Here is a 14,506-nt window from a genome sequence, read left to right as displayed (position 1 = left end):
TTGAATTAGTTCAACTATAAACAATGGTATTTCAATTTGGTAAAGAAAAATAAGATCATTAATAGCAAAATATTTAAATATAATATAATATAGGGTAAATTATTATTTAGTCCCTCAGGTTTTATATAATTAACCAACTAATCACAAGTTTTGAGAAAATATCTAGCTAGTCCCTCAGGTTTAACTCCGTCTAATTAAAAGGTCCTTCCGTCTGAAAAGTTGATTTTTTTCCGTTAATTATAAAGTAAAAGACTAAAATACCCCTCCCCAGCTGACGTGGACCATAAGGGAAAATTATTATCTAGTCCCTCATGTTTTACATAATTATCTAACTAATCTCAAGTTTTGTGCAAATATCTAACTAGTCCCTCAGGTTTAACTCCGTCTAATTGAAAGGTCCTTCCGTCCGAAAAGTTAATTTTTTTCCGTTAATTGAAGACTAAAAGACTAAAACACTTCTCCCTAGCTGACGTGGACTAGTATGAAGCGATAAGGGAGGGGATTGTATAAACTAAAAGAGTAAATAATTTACCCTTTTTCTTTTTACCCCAAATTATCATCATAGTTTCTTTTTTAGAAAAAAAGTAATAAACATAATTTTCTATTTTATTCATATTTAATATGCAAATTTTATCAAGAAACATTACTATTATCATCGATAAAATCTAAAAAAAAAAAAAAAACAAAGTATTCCATCTATTCATAAATACTTTTAATGTTTCTATGGTAATTAAGTAAGTAAATTTATTCTTATAAATTATAACAAAATATTAATTAATTTTATTACGAAACCTTAAATAAGAGAGGAGATGTTATATGATTTTGAAAAATTATAAAAATAATTATTAAATTTAATATAAATAAGGATAAAATTGAAAAAAAAATTAATTACTCATTAATATTCTAAAAAAATATATATTTGCGGAAAAAACACCGGCTCTAAAATAATAGTTATTTATAGATAAAAAAAGTAATTATCTATAGATAAAAAAAGTAATTGTCTCCATCGACTTTATATGAAACTCTTCAATTTTCATTTTTAAATTTAGCGAAGCTAATTTTCCTACTCGTGTAATTAAGCTTAATCTATATAATTCTACATGTGCATAAAATTATAGGGAAAATTATTATTTAGTCTTTTAGTTTATACAATTCCCTCCCTTATCACTTCATACTGGTCCACGTCAGCTAGGAAGAGGTGTTTTAGTCTTTTAGTCTTCAATTAACGGAAAAAAACTAACTTTTCGGACGGAAGGACCTTTCAATTAGACGGAGTTAAACCTGAGGGACTAATTAGATATTTGCGCAAAATTTGGGATTAGTTAGATAATTATGTAAAATCTGAGGGACTAGATAATAATTTTCCCTTATGGTCCACGTCAGCTGGAGAGGGGTATTTTAGTTTTTTACTCTATAATTAACGAAAAAAAACCAACTTTTCGGACGGAAGGACCTTTTAATTAGACGGAGTTAAACCTGATGGACTAGCTAGATATTTTCTCAAAACCTGTGATTAGTTAGTTAATTATGTAAAACCTGAGGGACTAAATAATAATTTACCCTATAATATAATATCTCCACTAATCTTTAATAATTTTTAAATATCTTTATTTATAATCTATAGTCTATTATTAATTATTTCTGTCTATACATATATATATACACATACATGTGCTCATATAAATGTAGTAACGAGGATAAATTATGAGATTTATCAAAAATAGTTTTAGTGAAATTTGAGAAATATTAAAATATTCTTAGAATGGATCAATTAGAAGATTTTAATCAAAAATTCTAAAATATCTTTAGCTAATTAAAAGTATATAATTTTAATTCCGCTAGATTTAACTTGATTAACACATATAACTTATTTTTCTCGCTTTATGAACCCACATAAAAGTAATTATAGCCTAATAAAATCGCTAACCTAAAACTATTTACATTACTTCACTTTTCTTTAATTATCATTTTGATTGGCTATTCGGTTTTCTAATTAAATCCAATCCTATTAATAATTATAATCTTATTATGAATTTTTAATTATTAGTTAATAAATAAAATTTAAATTTAAATTTTTATATTAATTTTTTATTTAAATCCAAATCGTATAAAAAATATATAATACTATAACAGTGAAGTAAGTAAATTCTATACTTGTTATAATAGGTTAACAGGTTACAAATCTATTGTTTAAATAATAGTATTTTTTTTATTTTTCAATTTATAGACTATTTTTTTATTTTTTTGTAATCTTTTTCTTTTTGTTCTTTCCAGATTTGAATAGTTTTTTATCTTAATTTAATATCAAAAATATTTTTTATATTATTTTTATAATATCCAAAAATATGAAAATTTATAACTAATATAATCTAAAAACATGAACTAGAATCAAAATCTAATTAACACTAATTGAAATCTAAATTCACTACACAAAACAAATTTGGAAACTACAAATATATAATTTTAAATATTAAAAAATAATTTTTTAAATGGTTCAGAACTTAAAAATCTTGAAAGTTATAAATAACTACTCAAATGCCCCTGCCTTGCGCGTAATATATAATTTAAAAAAAAAAAATTTAAATAGTATTACTTTTTTTTAAATAGTATTGTTTTGAGTGTTAAAATTGAGAATATATATATATATATATATATATATATAGTTAAATTGAATAAATAATAGATGCAATATATTTGTCATTAATACAATAAACTTATTGTTTGGTTTTTTAATTATTGAAAATAAATCAAAGATTTTTTCATTAATACAATATACTTATTAATCAGTTGTTATGGACTATTAATTGTTGAAAAAAATTGAATAGTTTTTTTTTTTTTTTTTTTGAAGACAAAAAAATAGAATAGTTCTATAATTTAGTTTTTTCAAATTAAATAACCAAATAAAAAATTTGTGAAAATTTAAAAAATAATAAAAAGAGTCACGTAAATAACTACATTTCTTAATATTATGTCACATCATAAAACATTATTCGGCTTTTATATTATTTAGCTCTTTTACATTTATATAGATATATTAGAACAAATTTATCAAAAAATTTATAAATTTAAGTTATAGAATTTTATAATTAATTTTAACATAAAATTAAGAATTCCAGTTATATTTTGAAGATAAATGCTAAATGGAAAAATCCAATAAACTAGACATCAGATTTCTCGAAATAACTTTTACGAATTGAATAACAAAATTTTATAAAAGCTACAACATTTAAAATTTTAATATCTGGTTTGAAACTATAAGTTAATAGATAACCATAGTAAATTATGAGTATCACAATAATTTTAAAATTTTATTTAAATAATTAAACTTTTGAGAATAAAATATTGATTTTTTAAATTTTATTAAGAATTAAGAACTTATTTTACCAACATATTTGGCTACTACATTAATTGAAATATTTATGTAATACATCTTAATTAATACTTTTAATTAAGAATTTTAATTAGTTTAAAACTTCTCGATTAGTACAACATTATTATTTTTTATGCGTACTTATGTAATATTTTATTTTTAGGTCAAAAACGATAGTAAATGCACCAACCACTAGTCTATGCCTTAATGTGCGAAATAATATTAAATTAAATTATAAACAAATATTTTATATTAGGGATCAAATTAAGAATAAGTGTCCAAAAATCAAAAAATTGAGTTAATTCTGTTTAGCTTTGTAGCCATCGAATATTAATGTTTTTTTTGGGCAATTTATATAAAATTAACCTAAATAATAATAATTATTGTCACTACTCAACAAGCAAAATAGCAAGTAACATCTACAGTAAAATACTAAAAAATGCAAGCAATAGTGCAATAAAAGAGGAGAAATGGGCAAGCAACATTATAATAAATAAAAATAAATAAATAAGGCAAGCAACAATAGTCATCCAAAGAAATCAGTATTATTGCTTTAATTAATAATTCCATCAACCGGCATTAATTCCTATTTTCCTAAAATTCTAATTTTTGGGGATTTGAATTAAGTGAACCCAAGCTCGTTTGGTGAGACTTATTTTTATATTATTATATTATACATCCTATTTGATTTTAAATTTATGGTGATAATATATCTAAATTTGTATGTTAGGGTGGTAGAAGCGAATGTTAATTTAGATGTTATTGTAATAAGTCATAAAGCTTGAAATAATTTTATAGATTAAATCCAATTGAAAATATTTTTAACTCAATTAAGAATTCTAATATTAAAAAAAATAATTATTTAAATTGAATTAAAAATTTTAAACATCGATATTATAAGTTGAGCAATTATTGTTAGATTATAGACTATACTATAGATATAGGGTAAGATTAAAAGGAGTAGAAGTTAGCTTAAGCAAAGACGGCTTATTATTTAGGGTCCATTTGGTTTAGCGGTTCATACCGGGTGATAGATGATAGTTGGTGACTAACGACTGATAGCGGTTATTTGATTATTGTTTATGTTTGATAAAATTTTTGTAGCTGTTGTTGTTAAAAAATAAAATAATTATTATAGCATACTTATTTTATATATGATGATGTGTAATATATATATTTCTAATTGAAGGTGAATATATTATTTTTTTATTTTAATGTATTATATAAATAAAAATATTAATTAAAATTTTAAAATAATATTTAATAATATTTTTTAAAATAATTATAAATAAAATTATCATAAAAATACTAATTTAAAAAAAAATTATTAATAATTATTTTTTTATAAAATTAATAAAATTTAAAATAATATAAATACGAATCAACTATCAGCTAATAAAAAAAAATCCTAACTGTAGTATATAGAAACAGTAGCTAATTGTTATTTCTATTAGTTATTAGTTGTTGATTAAAAAAGGATTGTCAAACACAAACACTTAAATTTAGGTGTTAGGTACCAAACAGCTATCAGCTGTGCGAGTATGCTAAGCCGAACACACCCTTATATTAACACAGTTAAATAATTCTGGTTCCACTCTCCGCCGCTTGGACTTGGAGGGTAAAACGAAGACAATATAAGAGTCTTTTCGGCTACCTGTTTCAATCATGGCCGCTAGCATGTGATGTGGCGAATTTCAATTTGCTATTCTCTAAGTACATGATAAACCTCCCCTTGTCGCCACCGTTGGTCGGCCACCATTCTCCATTATTGATTTTTGGTCGTGCATATTTTATTCCGTTTTCTTTATTTTTTGGTTTCCCAATTATGATGTTTATGTCTATTGGATTGAGCAAAGTTATGATCATATGAGATAAAATGTTGTATTAGAGTTCAATTTGATTAAAAACTTTGGAATTTTAAGATTTAATTTAATATATTTAAGTCTCAATCAGGTGTAACCCAGTTAGTATTATCTACCATAGAAGTTATCGCCAATTTGATACTATTTCCGTCTTTTAATACTTGTCACATTTGAGAATATTTAAAAATACATGTCATATTTGTGGTTTTAAAAAATAAAAAAATTCATTTTTTTTATATTTACCCTTTGTATAAGACAAATAATTATTACTTTAATTTAATGGTTTCTTAAAGAGTTAGTATTAAATTAAGGGTAATTAGTCAATTTATCCAATAATTTATTATAACTTAGATAAATTTAATAATTTTCTTAAGGAATGTGAAATTCTGAACGTGACAAATATTATAGAACAATTGTAATAAATATTATTTTGGTCCATTAATTTTAAACTTCAAATCCGAACTCACTTAAAAATTTATGATTGATATTTAAAATATTCAAAATTAATTAAATGTCATTCGATTGTTATTAACGGTGTGTTTGGCTGCATTAGTTATTTTAGGCCCTTAAATGCTACTGTTTCATAATATTAACTTTAACCATTAGTTTCTAACTAGTAGTTGTTCATAAAACGGTTTTAACGAGTGAATTCAGGGAAAGGATCACGGGTATAACTTCTAACTAATAATTATTTATAGAACGATTTTAATTAGTGAATTCTATGGGAAAGATAATGAATTCGAGGGAAAGATAATGTCAAAGTGCATATAATGTTAAAGATAATATCCATTAAACAGTATATAATTATTTGAAATGTTAAAGTGTTTGATACTTAAAGTTTTTGAACTAATTTTCAGCGGTTTGATCAAATCAAAACTCATCAATATCAATTAATTAACATTTTTTTTATAAGAGTTTTTTCGAGGTGTATGAAAATGTTAAACATTACAACCAACTAAGAATAAGAGTTAAATTGGATCAAAAGTTTAAATATTTACTTTTAACCGTTCTAAACAACTTCAAAGATTAAAGTTACTGAAAAAGTTAAATTTGACATTTTTAGTGACCGTAGCCAAATTCATGGGCTTCCAATAAAAACTCATGGGATCGAGTACCGCACCGGGAAAATCTGACGTGCTGCCGTCTGTTTACCTAAATGACAAAGGGAAAGCGAATTGACTCTGCGCTGTGATTGACTTGTAGTCAAAACAAGCCAAGTTTCCAAAAATCGGAAGATATCTGAAAGAATGGACTCAGTGGGATCGTCGACTCGGCGTCGACCGACAGTAAGTCAGCACGAGCAATGGATGGTTCAAGATCAGGTGTTCCAAATCTACGATATCTTCGCTACGATTCCTCATAGCGCCCAAACCCTAATGTAAACTAACAAAATTATCATTAAGTTGCAATTTCATTTTTCACTTCTAAGTTGATTTTCTCAATTAACTGAAGTTTATTTCGGTTTATAGGCTTGAGCTTGTACGTGATAAGCATATAGATTATCTAACCAGAGGACTCCAGCAACTCAGCCCCTCCTTCGTTGTATTGGATTCCAGGTGAATCTCTTTATTTCCTTCAATTTCTAGTTTTTCTATCTGATCGAACTTGAAATTTGAAAATTTTTAGTTATAAATATGGTTGGAAACTATTCAATATCTAGTTATAATTACAAACTATTCAAAGTGATCTGTCTGCTACTCTTATTAGCTAGTTTCATTGAGGAGGGTTTAATTATGGAAATTAGTTTTTGTCACTGACTGCATAATCAGACTTTATGCATTAGTTTACCTGGTATGCCTTAAAATTATTCATATACCCAATTTGATTCTCTTTCTCATTTATTGGCACGCATTGTTGCTTTGTGCAGTCGACCTTGGCTTTGCTACTGGATCCTGCATTCGATTGCTTTACTGGGGGAGTCAGTTGATTTTGAACTGGAAAATAATGCCATTGACTTTCTTAATCGATGTCAGGTGTGAGGCTTAAATAAATTTGCATTGAAACTTATTTTACTTGATGTTATTGCTTATCATCAAAATTCTGGAAATTTAGATGTTGGAATTATTTGGTTACAGCAATTAACTTTATTAAATACCTGGATGAACTTTTAGTTATGTTTGCAAATGTTACAAATCAGTATAATCCTATGTTATATATGTCTGCATTTTCATACTCATATGACTGATATAAAATTTGAAGAACAGCAAAAATAATTGCTTACACATTTGGCCTGGCCTTTTATCTTTTCATGGGCTGTAGCTTTTTGATTCAGTTGAAAGAAATGATAATATCGGATTATTTTTTTTTTTTCAATTTTTTGACTTACAGTTATTGTTCTTAAGGTTGAGTCATGGTTGAGCTAAGATGCTTTTTTTTTTTTTTTTTCTTCTTGGTGATTTGTGATTTCTTGTATTGACAGGATCCAGACGGTGGATATGGTGGTGGACCTGGACAGGCAAGCGTTTTATCTTTTGGCAAGATGGCTCACATGTTCTAATAAATTTATTTCTTTTTTATATTTCCATTATTTTGCGTTAGTTTTATGTGAACTAAACTGACTCAAACTTGACCTATGAAACATGCTCTGTTCCTCTTCTTCAATCTGTCTCTGCCTTTAAAAAATTAATGTGAGATACCAATTAGCTCTATGCAAACTAATAAAATAAATAGTTAGTTCCCTTGTACTTGACTTTCTTTACAATTTTTGTTTTTTTATGCTTCCCAAGAAGCCCAACTGTAAATCTTGTTGGATTATTTAGGAACTGGTCTTATTTATGTTGCATTTTGAGGGACGCACTGTTAATTTCTTGATGTATCTTCATGTCTTGGCTATATTCCTTTGCGGCCTCCTTGAACTAATATAAGTTCACCATAATCATTTGTTGTGTCGTGAGGGCTCTAGTGTTTTTCTCGTGTTGTGCTGATCTAACGAATTTCTGGATATCCTATTTTCTTTGTGAATTAACCATTTTTCCATTGAAATTAGTGGTTGTCAATTTGACATTCTGTCAAGATTAACTTATATTTTCTGTGTCAGATGCCTCATCTTGCAACAACTTATGCTGCAGTTAATTCACTTATTACTTTGGGTGGGCGTAGAGCCTTATCGTCTATTAATAGGTGGTCAGTTGTTGCTGCTTTCAAAGAATAATTGCTTTTTTGCTCAATATAATTTATGCCTTTTGTGATTGATTTCAATGAATGTTTCAGAGAGAAATTGTACACATTTTTGCGGAAAGTAAAAGACCCAAGTGGTGCATTCAGGTGTGATTTCATCTTTCTTTCTGCAGTTTCAACTGGAAAATTGACATTGCATGAGCATCGCAATTGCATACGCTTTGTGTAAATTTTTTTCGCGTTTAGGAGGATGACATTGCATCAGAAATTCTGCAGTGTCAAATGGTCTATTAATATTTATGTATCTTTTCAATTTTACTCGTAATACATTATTGTTTTCTATGAATCTGAATTTCTATTCACTTTACTTAAAATGTTTTGATTTGTCAACGTGGCAGTTCTACAGTTATTCATTTTCACATGGAAATCTTTGTCCAATGAATTTTTAAGATTAGTTCTGAATCTCACTTATTTTTATAACTGTAGGATGCATGATGGTGGGGAAATGGACGTGCGGGCTTGTTACACAGCCATTTCAGTAAGTCAGCTACAGTTAGTTCTTTATAGGAATGCATCGTGTATATATGTGGTACAGTGGTTCTTACAAGAACAACACTCTCAAAATATCTCAATACTTCATCTGAACACATTCTGATGGCCTGAATATCATATGAATTTATTAGGAGTTAAAGTACTTGTTCAACATCTAAGGTATAGTAGGAACTTAAACCCAACCATGTGATTACTTTTCAAAAACAAGGTTGATTTATCACTCTTTTTGTCTATGTGTAAAGTGCAAAAGATTGAAGCTGCATAGGATCAGGTAAGATGGCAATAAAAAAAAAAAAGGAAAAGGAAAACCGTAGAAGGTAATGCCACAAAGCTGATGCAATTCCATTTGTTCTTCCACTATCCTCTGAATTTTGTCAGCAGTCAAACCTGTTGATGCTTGTAATTAATTGACTTTTTTTCTTCTTTTTGATGCTGCAAAATGTCTCTTGATTATCTTGCTTGAGGAATGAATCCTGGACCAATGTTACTATTTAGTTTTGAGTTACTTTTAAATTCGCTAGAGGCAAGGAAATTACAATTGCCCAGCAGCTAGAGTAGACATTGGACATGTCTAGGTTGCGCAATAGTTAAGAGTAGACATTGAGCACACTTAGGTCTTCTACATGTTTTATTCTTCTTTTAGAAGCTTTTTTTACTGCTAATCTCTTTCATTTTCTGATCTTATTTTTGCTTCTATGGTGTTGCTTAACTTCCCAATGTACCTATCCTTTTTTCCCAACCAGGTTGCAAGTATTCTCAACATTTTGGATGATGAGCTGGTTAAGGATGTTGGTAATTACATCATAAGGTTGGTTTTTATTGGCTATTATTATTATTATTGTGGAACTGTAACTGTTTTTCGTTCTCTTTCATTCATATATTCGTTTAGGTTAATTTGGATTGTGTTCTAGAATGACTCTTTTGATGCAAATGTACCTGGCTTATAATCCACAAAAAGCATCTTATTATTGGTAATGTAACCTTTCAGACATGCATTTGCAATTGGAAATTATTGCCTAGTATTGAAGAATACTGCAAATAGGTGCAATTTGGTGTAAGTCCCATTATGATTTTTAATAACAGTTGCAGTCATAGTGTGGTTTAGGTGTGTCAGTGTGTTCACAATCAAAGTGTAATGCTTATGGTCAGTGCTATTGTGAATTTGTTCAGAAAAATTATGGTATCAGCGGTGTTAGTATGTTGCTATCATGGTGATTCACCATTATTATTAGGTATATATGCTACATAATGCTCAATATTTGGAATCATAGACCTCATGTATAGGATCGAGCGTTTTATTTTTAAGGATAGCATAGCTTCTATCCTAGGTAATGATTTTGAATTAACAATACCCACATACTTAGAGCTTATGCTTGAGTTGATAGAAACGTGCAAGCCTAACACCCGTGGAATCTCATCTGAAATAATTTTATGTTTGCTTACTAGAGTCTGTAACTACATTTCACCATTGGGTTTTCTTAATATGGTCATTATTTAGAATTCGAGAGCTTATGGCTCTTACCAGTTGGGTTTCTTTGTTATTCTTCTTGCCCAATGTTTTCCTGTCTGAAGTTACTCTCCTTTATTCATGAATTTCTCTCTTGTTAAGTTGCTTAAAAATCAAGCCTACTCAACGTCTCCGTTTTTGTTACTGGTTTCTGGTTCGTCTGTCTTCTTCCCTGCTTTATTTTTACCTTTCACATTTTAATTTTGGAAGCAAAGGATGCTAAATGACACGGCCAGATTTAGGATTCATTCCACATTTTTTGCTTGGTCCTGCTGTAAGAAGATTAGCCGAAGGTTCCATCACGAGTCCCTGAGAGCTAATTTGGCCCGTGTTGGTCCACATGGGTAGATGTGTGAGTTAGAATATCCAGGCATGAACTTAACGAGGGATGACTTTTGTTTTCTTTATATATACAAGATGAATTAACTAGTTCTCTGGAACCATTCTGAAAAATTGCCTGCATCTTTTGCCAATGGCTGTGTTTACTTACCATCTGTAACTTATCTAGCATATTTTAGTCATTTGTGGTATGGGCTAGTGCTATATGACCATATAATGTTGGCTGATCTGTTGAAAGCTCAATGTGCATAAGGGGAACAAAATAGAATATAAAACTATAAAGAAAATTTCTACTGATTTGAAAGGGACATGACCATGGATAGGTGGTTTAGAAGGAAGATATGATGTTGTTATGATACCAATTGATGTGACCTTGGGAGAACCATAGCTTAAAAGCTAGCAATTGAGATTAGCATAGACCCAAATTCATATAAACTCCATATTGAAATTCCATATTTTCAATGTGGGATCAAAGTCAAATCCTATACCTTGTATTGCCATTAGGATCATAACACTCTTGTTGAATCATCTGCAAGTAGGAATTGATTTGTGTGAGGTGCTACTATCGTACAGAGGAAGGAAGAATCAGGCCCAATAATCTTCCGTTGTCATGCTATTAATTGGCAGCTTGGATCTGTGTTGTTTTCTGATGCTTGTCTCTTGCCCTGTATAACTATGGCAAATGAGTAATTGACTGTGTTTTGCAGATATTCATATGAGATTTACGCTCCAGTCCGTTAGCCTGTTAAAGTTGCTTTATTTTTTGTTTTATTAAATGGATTAGAAAAAGCGCAACAACCTTAATGAGAACAGTTCTTTGCATTCAGATTAATTTATCATTAAGACGTTACATTTTGCTTTGATATACATCGAGTAGTATGCAGTCAACTAAAAGTACTTCTCTCTGACATCCTACTGTAGTTGTCAGACCTATGAAGGTGGCATTGCTGGAGAACCTGGTTCTGAAGCTCATGGTGGGTATGTTTTTGCATACTTGTCTCCTTTCATCTCTCACTAAGTGGCTATTTCTTTTATTTGAGAATATCTTTGCTACTTCCTTGCTCTCATGGATGAGTCATCCTCTGCTTTTTGTCCCACTTGCCCAGCAAAGCCTCTCACAGATTTAATGATTTCATCATTAGGTACACATTTTGTGGATTGGCTGCAATGGTTCTGATCAATGAGGTCAATCGGCTGGACATGGCTCGTTTAATTGTAAGATAATATTTCCTCTTTTATTGACAATTCATAGCATTTTTGTGTAAATTACATTTGTTGTGGTTTTATTTGTCGGACATATCCTTGAATCTAACTATATATATAATGATTTTCATGAGGTGTCTTGGGCTAGTGTTTTGATTGTTGGATGTTGTATTAGGATTGGGTGGTATTTCGACAAGGAGTGGAGTGTGGCTTTCAGGGGAGAACAAACAAATTGGTCGACGGTTGTTACTCCTTCTGGCAGGTGATATTATATCTTTTTTTTTAATTACCATATTTTTTTTTTTCATCTTATATTATATTAACAAAGAGAATTTATCAGGGAGGTGTTTTTGCAATATTACAAAGATTACGGTCAGTTAGCGGTGAAGGCGTGGCATTTTCTGATGCTGAAGCAGGAGATTATGCTACAGATAGCACTTCTGAAGGAGAAGTTACAAATGGAAATTCATCTGAGGCTGATGAACCTGACCATTTTAAGCAGGGAGGTAAGTTCATTTAGAAACAGTAAAGAAAGTGTCTTTATTCCCAACTTCTTCTATTATAGAGATTCTATTTTTAATCAATGACCTACTTTGTAGATCTGTTACTTATCGCATGAATTCTCTCATCTTCTCATTTTAACATTGTCTGTGATGCCTTTCCAGTAGATCATGGAGAAATGGTACCTCCTTTTCACAGTATGGCCTTGCAGCAGTACATACTTCTGTGCTCACAGGTATAAATTGGAGATTTAGTTCTATCTAACAAAATGTGAACTACTTGCACCCGAATCTGTTTAGAATTTTACCATCTGCACCTGAAAGCTGTTTAAATCCATTTAACTGCCTGTATTCATACCCATTAATAATTTTGCTACTCGTATTCTTTCCTCGGACCCATTTAATGATCAAGTGTCATTGACATTTCCAAATAATACGTAACTGGGTAGATGCGGGTGGGGTAGCTATGGGTACAGGCAACCAAGCTAGGTTAATATAGTGGGTAACAGGTAGGGGCTTAGCAGGTGCCCAGATACCCTAAATCTATGCCCTACTTAAACTTGTCACGAGCAGTAATTTTATTACTTCTACTTGTCTCATAGATGTTTATAATTATCTAAATCCACAATAAATGAGTCAAAGCAAGTTGATATCCTAAAATTTTGGCCCCACTCTCATCCCTATAGTTCCATATAATAACAATGAAAAGAGAAGAGAAAATAATAACTGAATGAAGAAGAGGGAACAAAAAGCACATTCAATTGCTTGTTTGCGTACACTTATTCTTTCACATGTTAACTGGCGCTAATTTCCCCCATTAGAAGAAAAATAAAGTTAAAAGCTTTTTTGGTGTAAATGAATTCTATAAAATCAAGTGCTCTTTCAACTCTTTTTGACTACTTTTAGTTCAAATATTTAAATTAGCAGAAATAGCATTGGATGAAGTGGCTTGGTTCCCTGATATTTGAGTAACCAGTTGATTTAGAAAAATTTGTGGTTGTCACTGCAGGAACAAGATGGTGGATTTAGAGACAAACCTGGTAAGGCTAGGGACTTTTATCACACATGTTATTGTCTAAGTGGCCTCTCGGTGTGTCAGTATAGTTGGTCGAAAGACGAGCATTCTCCGCCTCCAACAAGGGCGGTGTTAGGTCCTTACTCTAATCTCTTGGAACCTGTTCATCCGCTATACAATGTGGTCCTAAAGCAATACCATGAAGCTCGTGATTTCTTTTCTTCTTAGCAATATTAATCTGAACTCAGGTCAGGATGCAACAGTACTTTGAAAATTTTGTTCTTCTCATAGATTGTAGAAGAGCGCTAGCTTTGAAGTACTATATCTTAATTGTAGTATTTTCATATTTTGTATTGTGCAGCATTAGGTCCATTGTCTAATTTGACTTCTGATCAATGTTAGTTTCTGCTGTTTCTATATACAATTCATCAGGTCAATTACTACTAGAATTAATAAGTCTACGTAAAATATTTTTCGGAATCAGAAAAAATTAAACCATTTTTCTTTGACTTTTTATTTTCAAAGAGAGAAATATTTTCGGACAGAAAAAATTTATCATAACACTATACAGGCGTTTATTAATATTGCCAATCGCCTGTAGCCAGGTGGTAATTGCTGGTGAATGCCATATAATCTACAATTTTTCTTTTCATATTAAGCAATAACTTTATCATATTTTTAAATATTGTTCTTGATTTATAAATTAAAAAAAATTAATATTTTAAATTAATTTCTAATATTGTAATTAAACAATGAAAAATGAAATAATTGAACATATTTTTCAAAAATAAATTGTTTTTTTTGGAACAATATTGCAACTATCATAACCTATAAATTGTTTTTCAAAAATTTGGTGCCTTTTTTTTTTTATTCATCAAGAAAAAATGGGCTGAAAATTATATTACGAATTACACAATAAAAGTCAAAGATTGAAAGATTTTAAACCTGAGACGTATCGCTCTTATAAGTGAAAAGAAGTCTTAAAAGCCTTTATTCTTCTTCTTCTTCTTTTTTTTTTTTTTTTATTATGTGAAGTGCCTT

The 14,506-nt window shown here is 29.5% G+C and overlaps 1 protein-coding gene across 2 annotated transcripts; it reads left to right on the top strand.

Moving 5' to 3' along the window:
* Positions 1 to 6,322: 6,322 nt before the first annotated feature.
* ERA1 (Prenyltransferase family protein) lies at positions 6,323 to 13,889 on the top strand. Of its 2 annotated transcripts, none has more exons than XM_012226344.4 (14): positions 6,323 to 6,610; positions 6,702 to 6,788; positions 7,100 to 7,205; positions 7,652 to 7,687; positions 8,270 to 8,352; positions 8,443 to 8,496; positions 8,836 to 8,887; positions 9,645 to 9,709; positions 11,669 to 11,725; positions 11,890 to 11,962; positions 12,126 to 12,212; positions 12,291 to 12,456; positions 12,619 to 12,686; positions 13,460 to 13,889. In XM_012226344.4, the coding sequence occupies exons 1-14, from the start codon at positions 6,480 to 6,482 to the stop codon at positions 13,691 to 13,693; spliced, it is 1,299 nt and encodes a 432-aa protein (XP_012081734.1). In that variant the 5' UTR covers positions 6,323 to 6,479; the 3' UTR covers positions 13,694 to 13,889. The 2 variants fall into 2 exon arrangements, with proteins under 2 accessions (XP_012081734.1, XP_012081729.1); XM_012226339.4 differs by having other exon boundaries at positions 6,325 to 6,610; positions 12,616 to 12,686.
* Positions 13,890 to 14,506: the final 617 nt, after the last annotated feature.

Source organism: Jatropha curcas, chromosome 11 (assembly GCF_041381405.1).
Source record: "Jatropha curcas cultivar XTBG-Jc1 chromosome 11, XTBG_Jcur_1.0, whole genome shotgun sequence".
Taxonomy (NCBI): domain Eukaryota; kingdom Viridiplantae; phylum Streptophyta; class Magnoliopsida; order Malpighiales; family Euphorbiaceae; genus Jatropha; species Jatropha curcas.
Note: the sequence above shows the minus strand (reverse complement) of the source record. Positions and strands in the feature narration are given on the sequence as shown.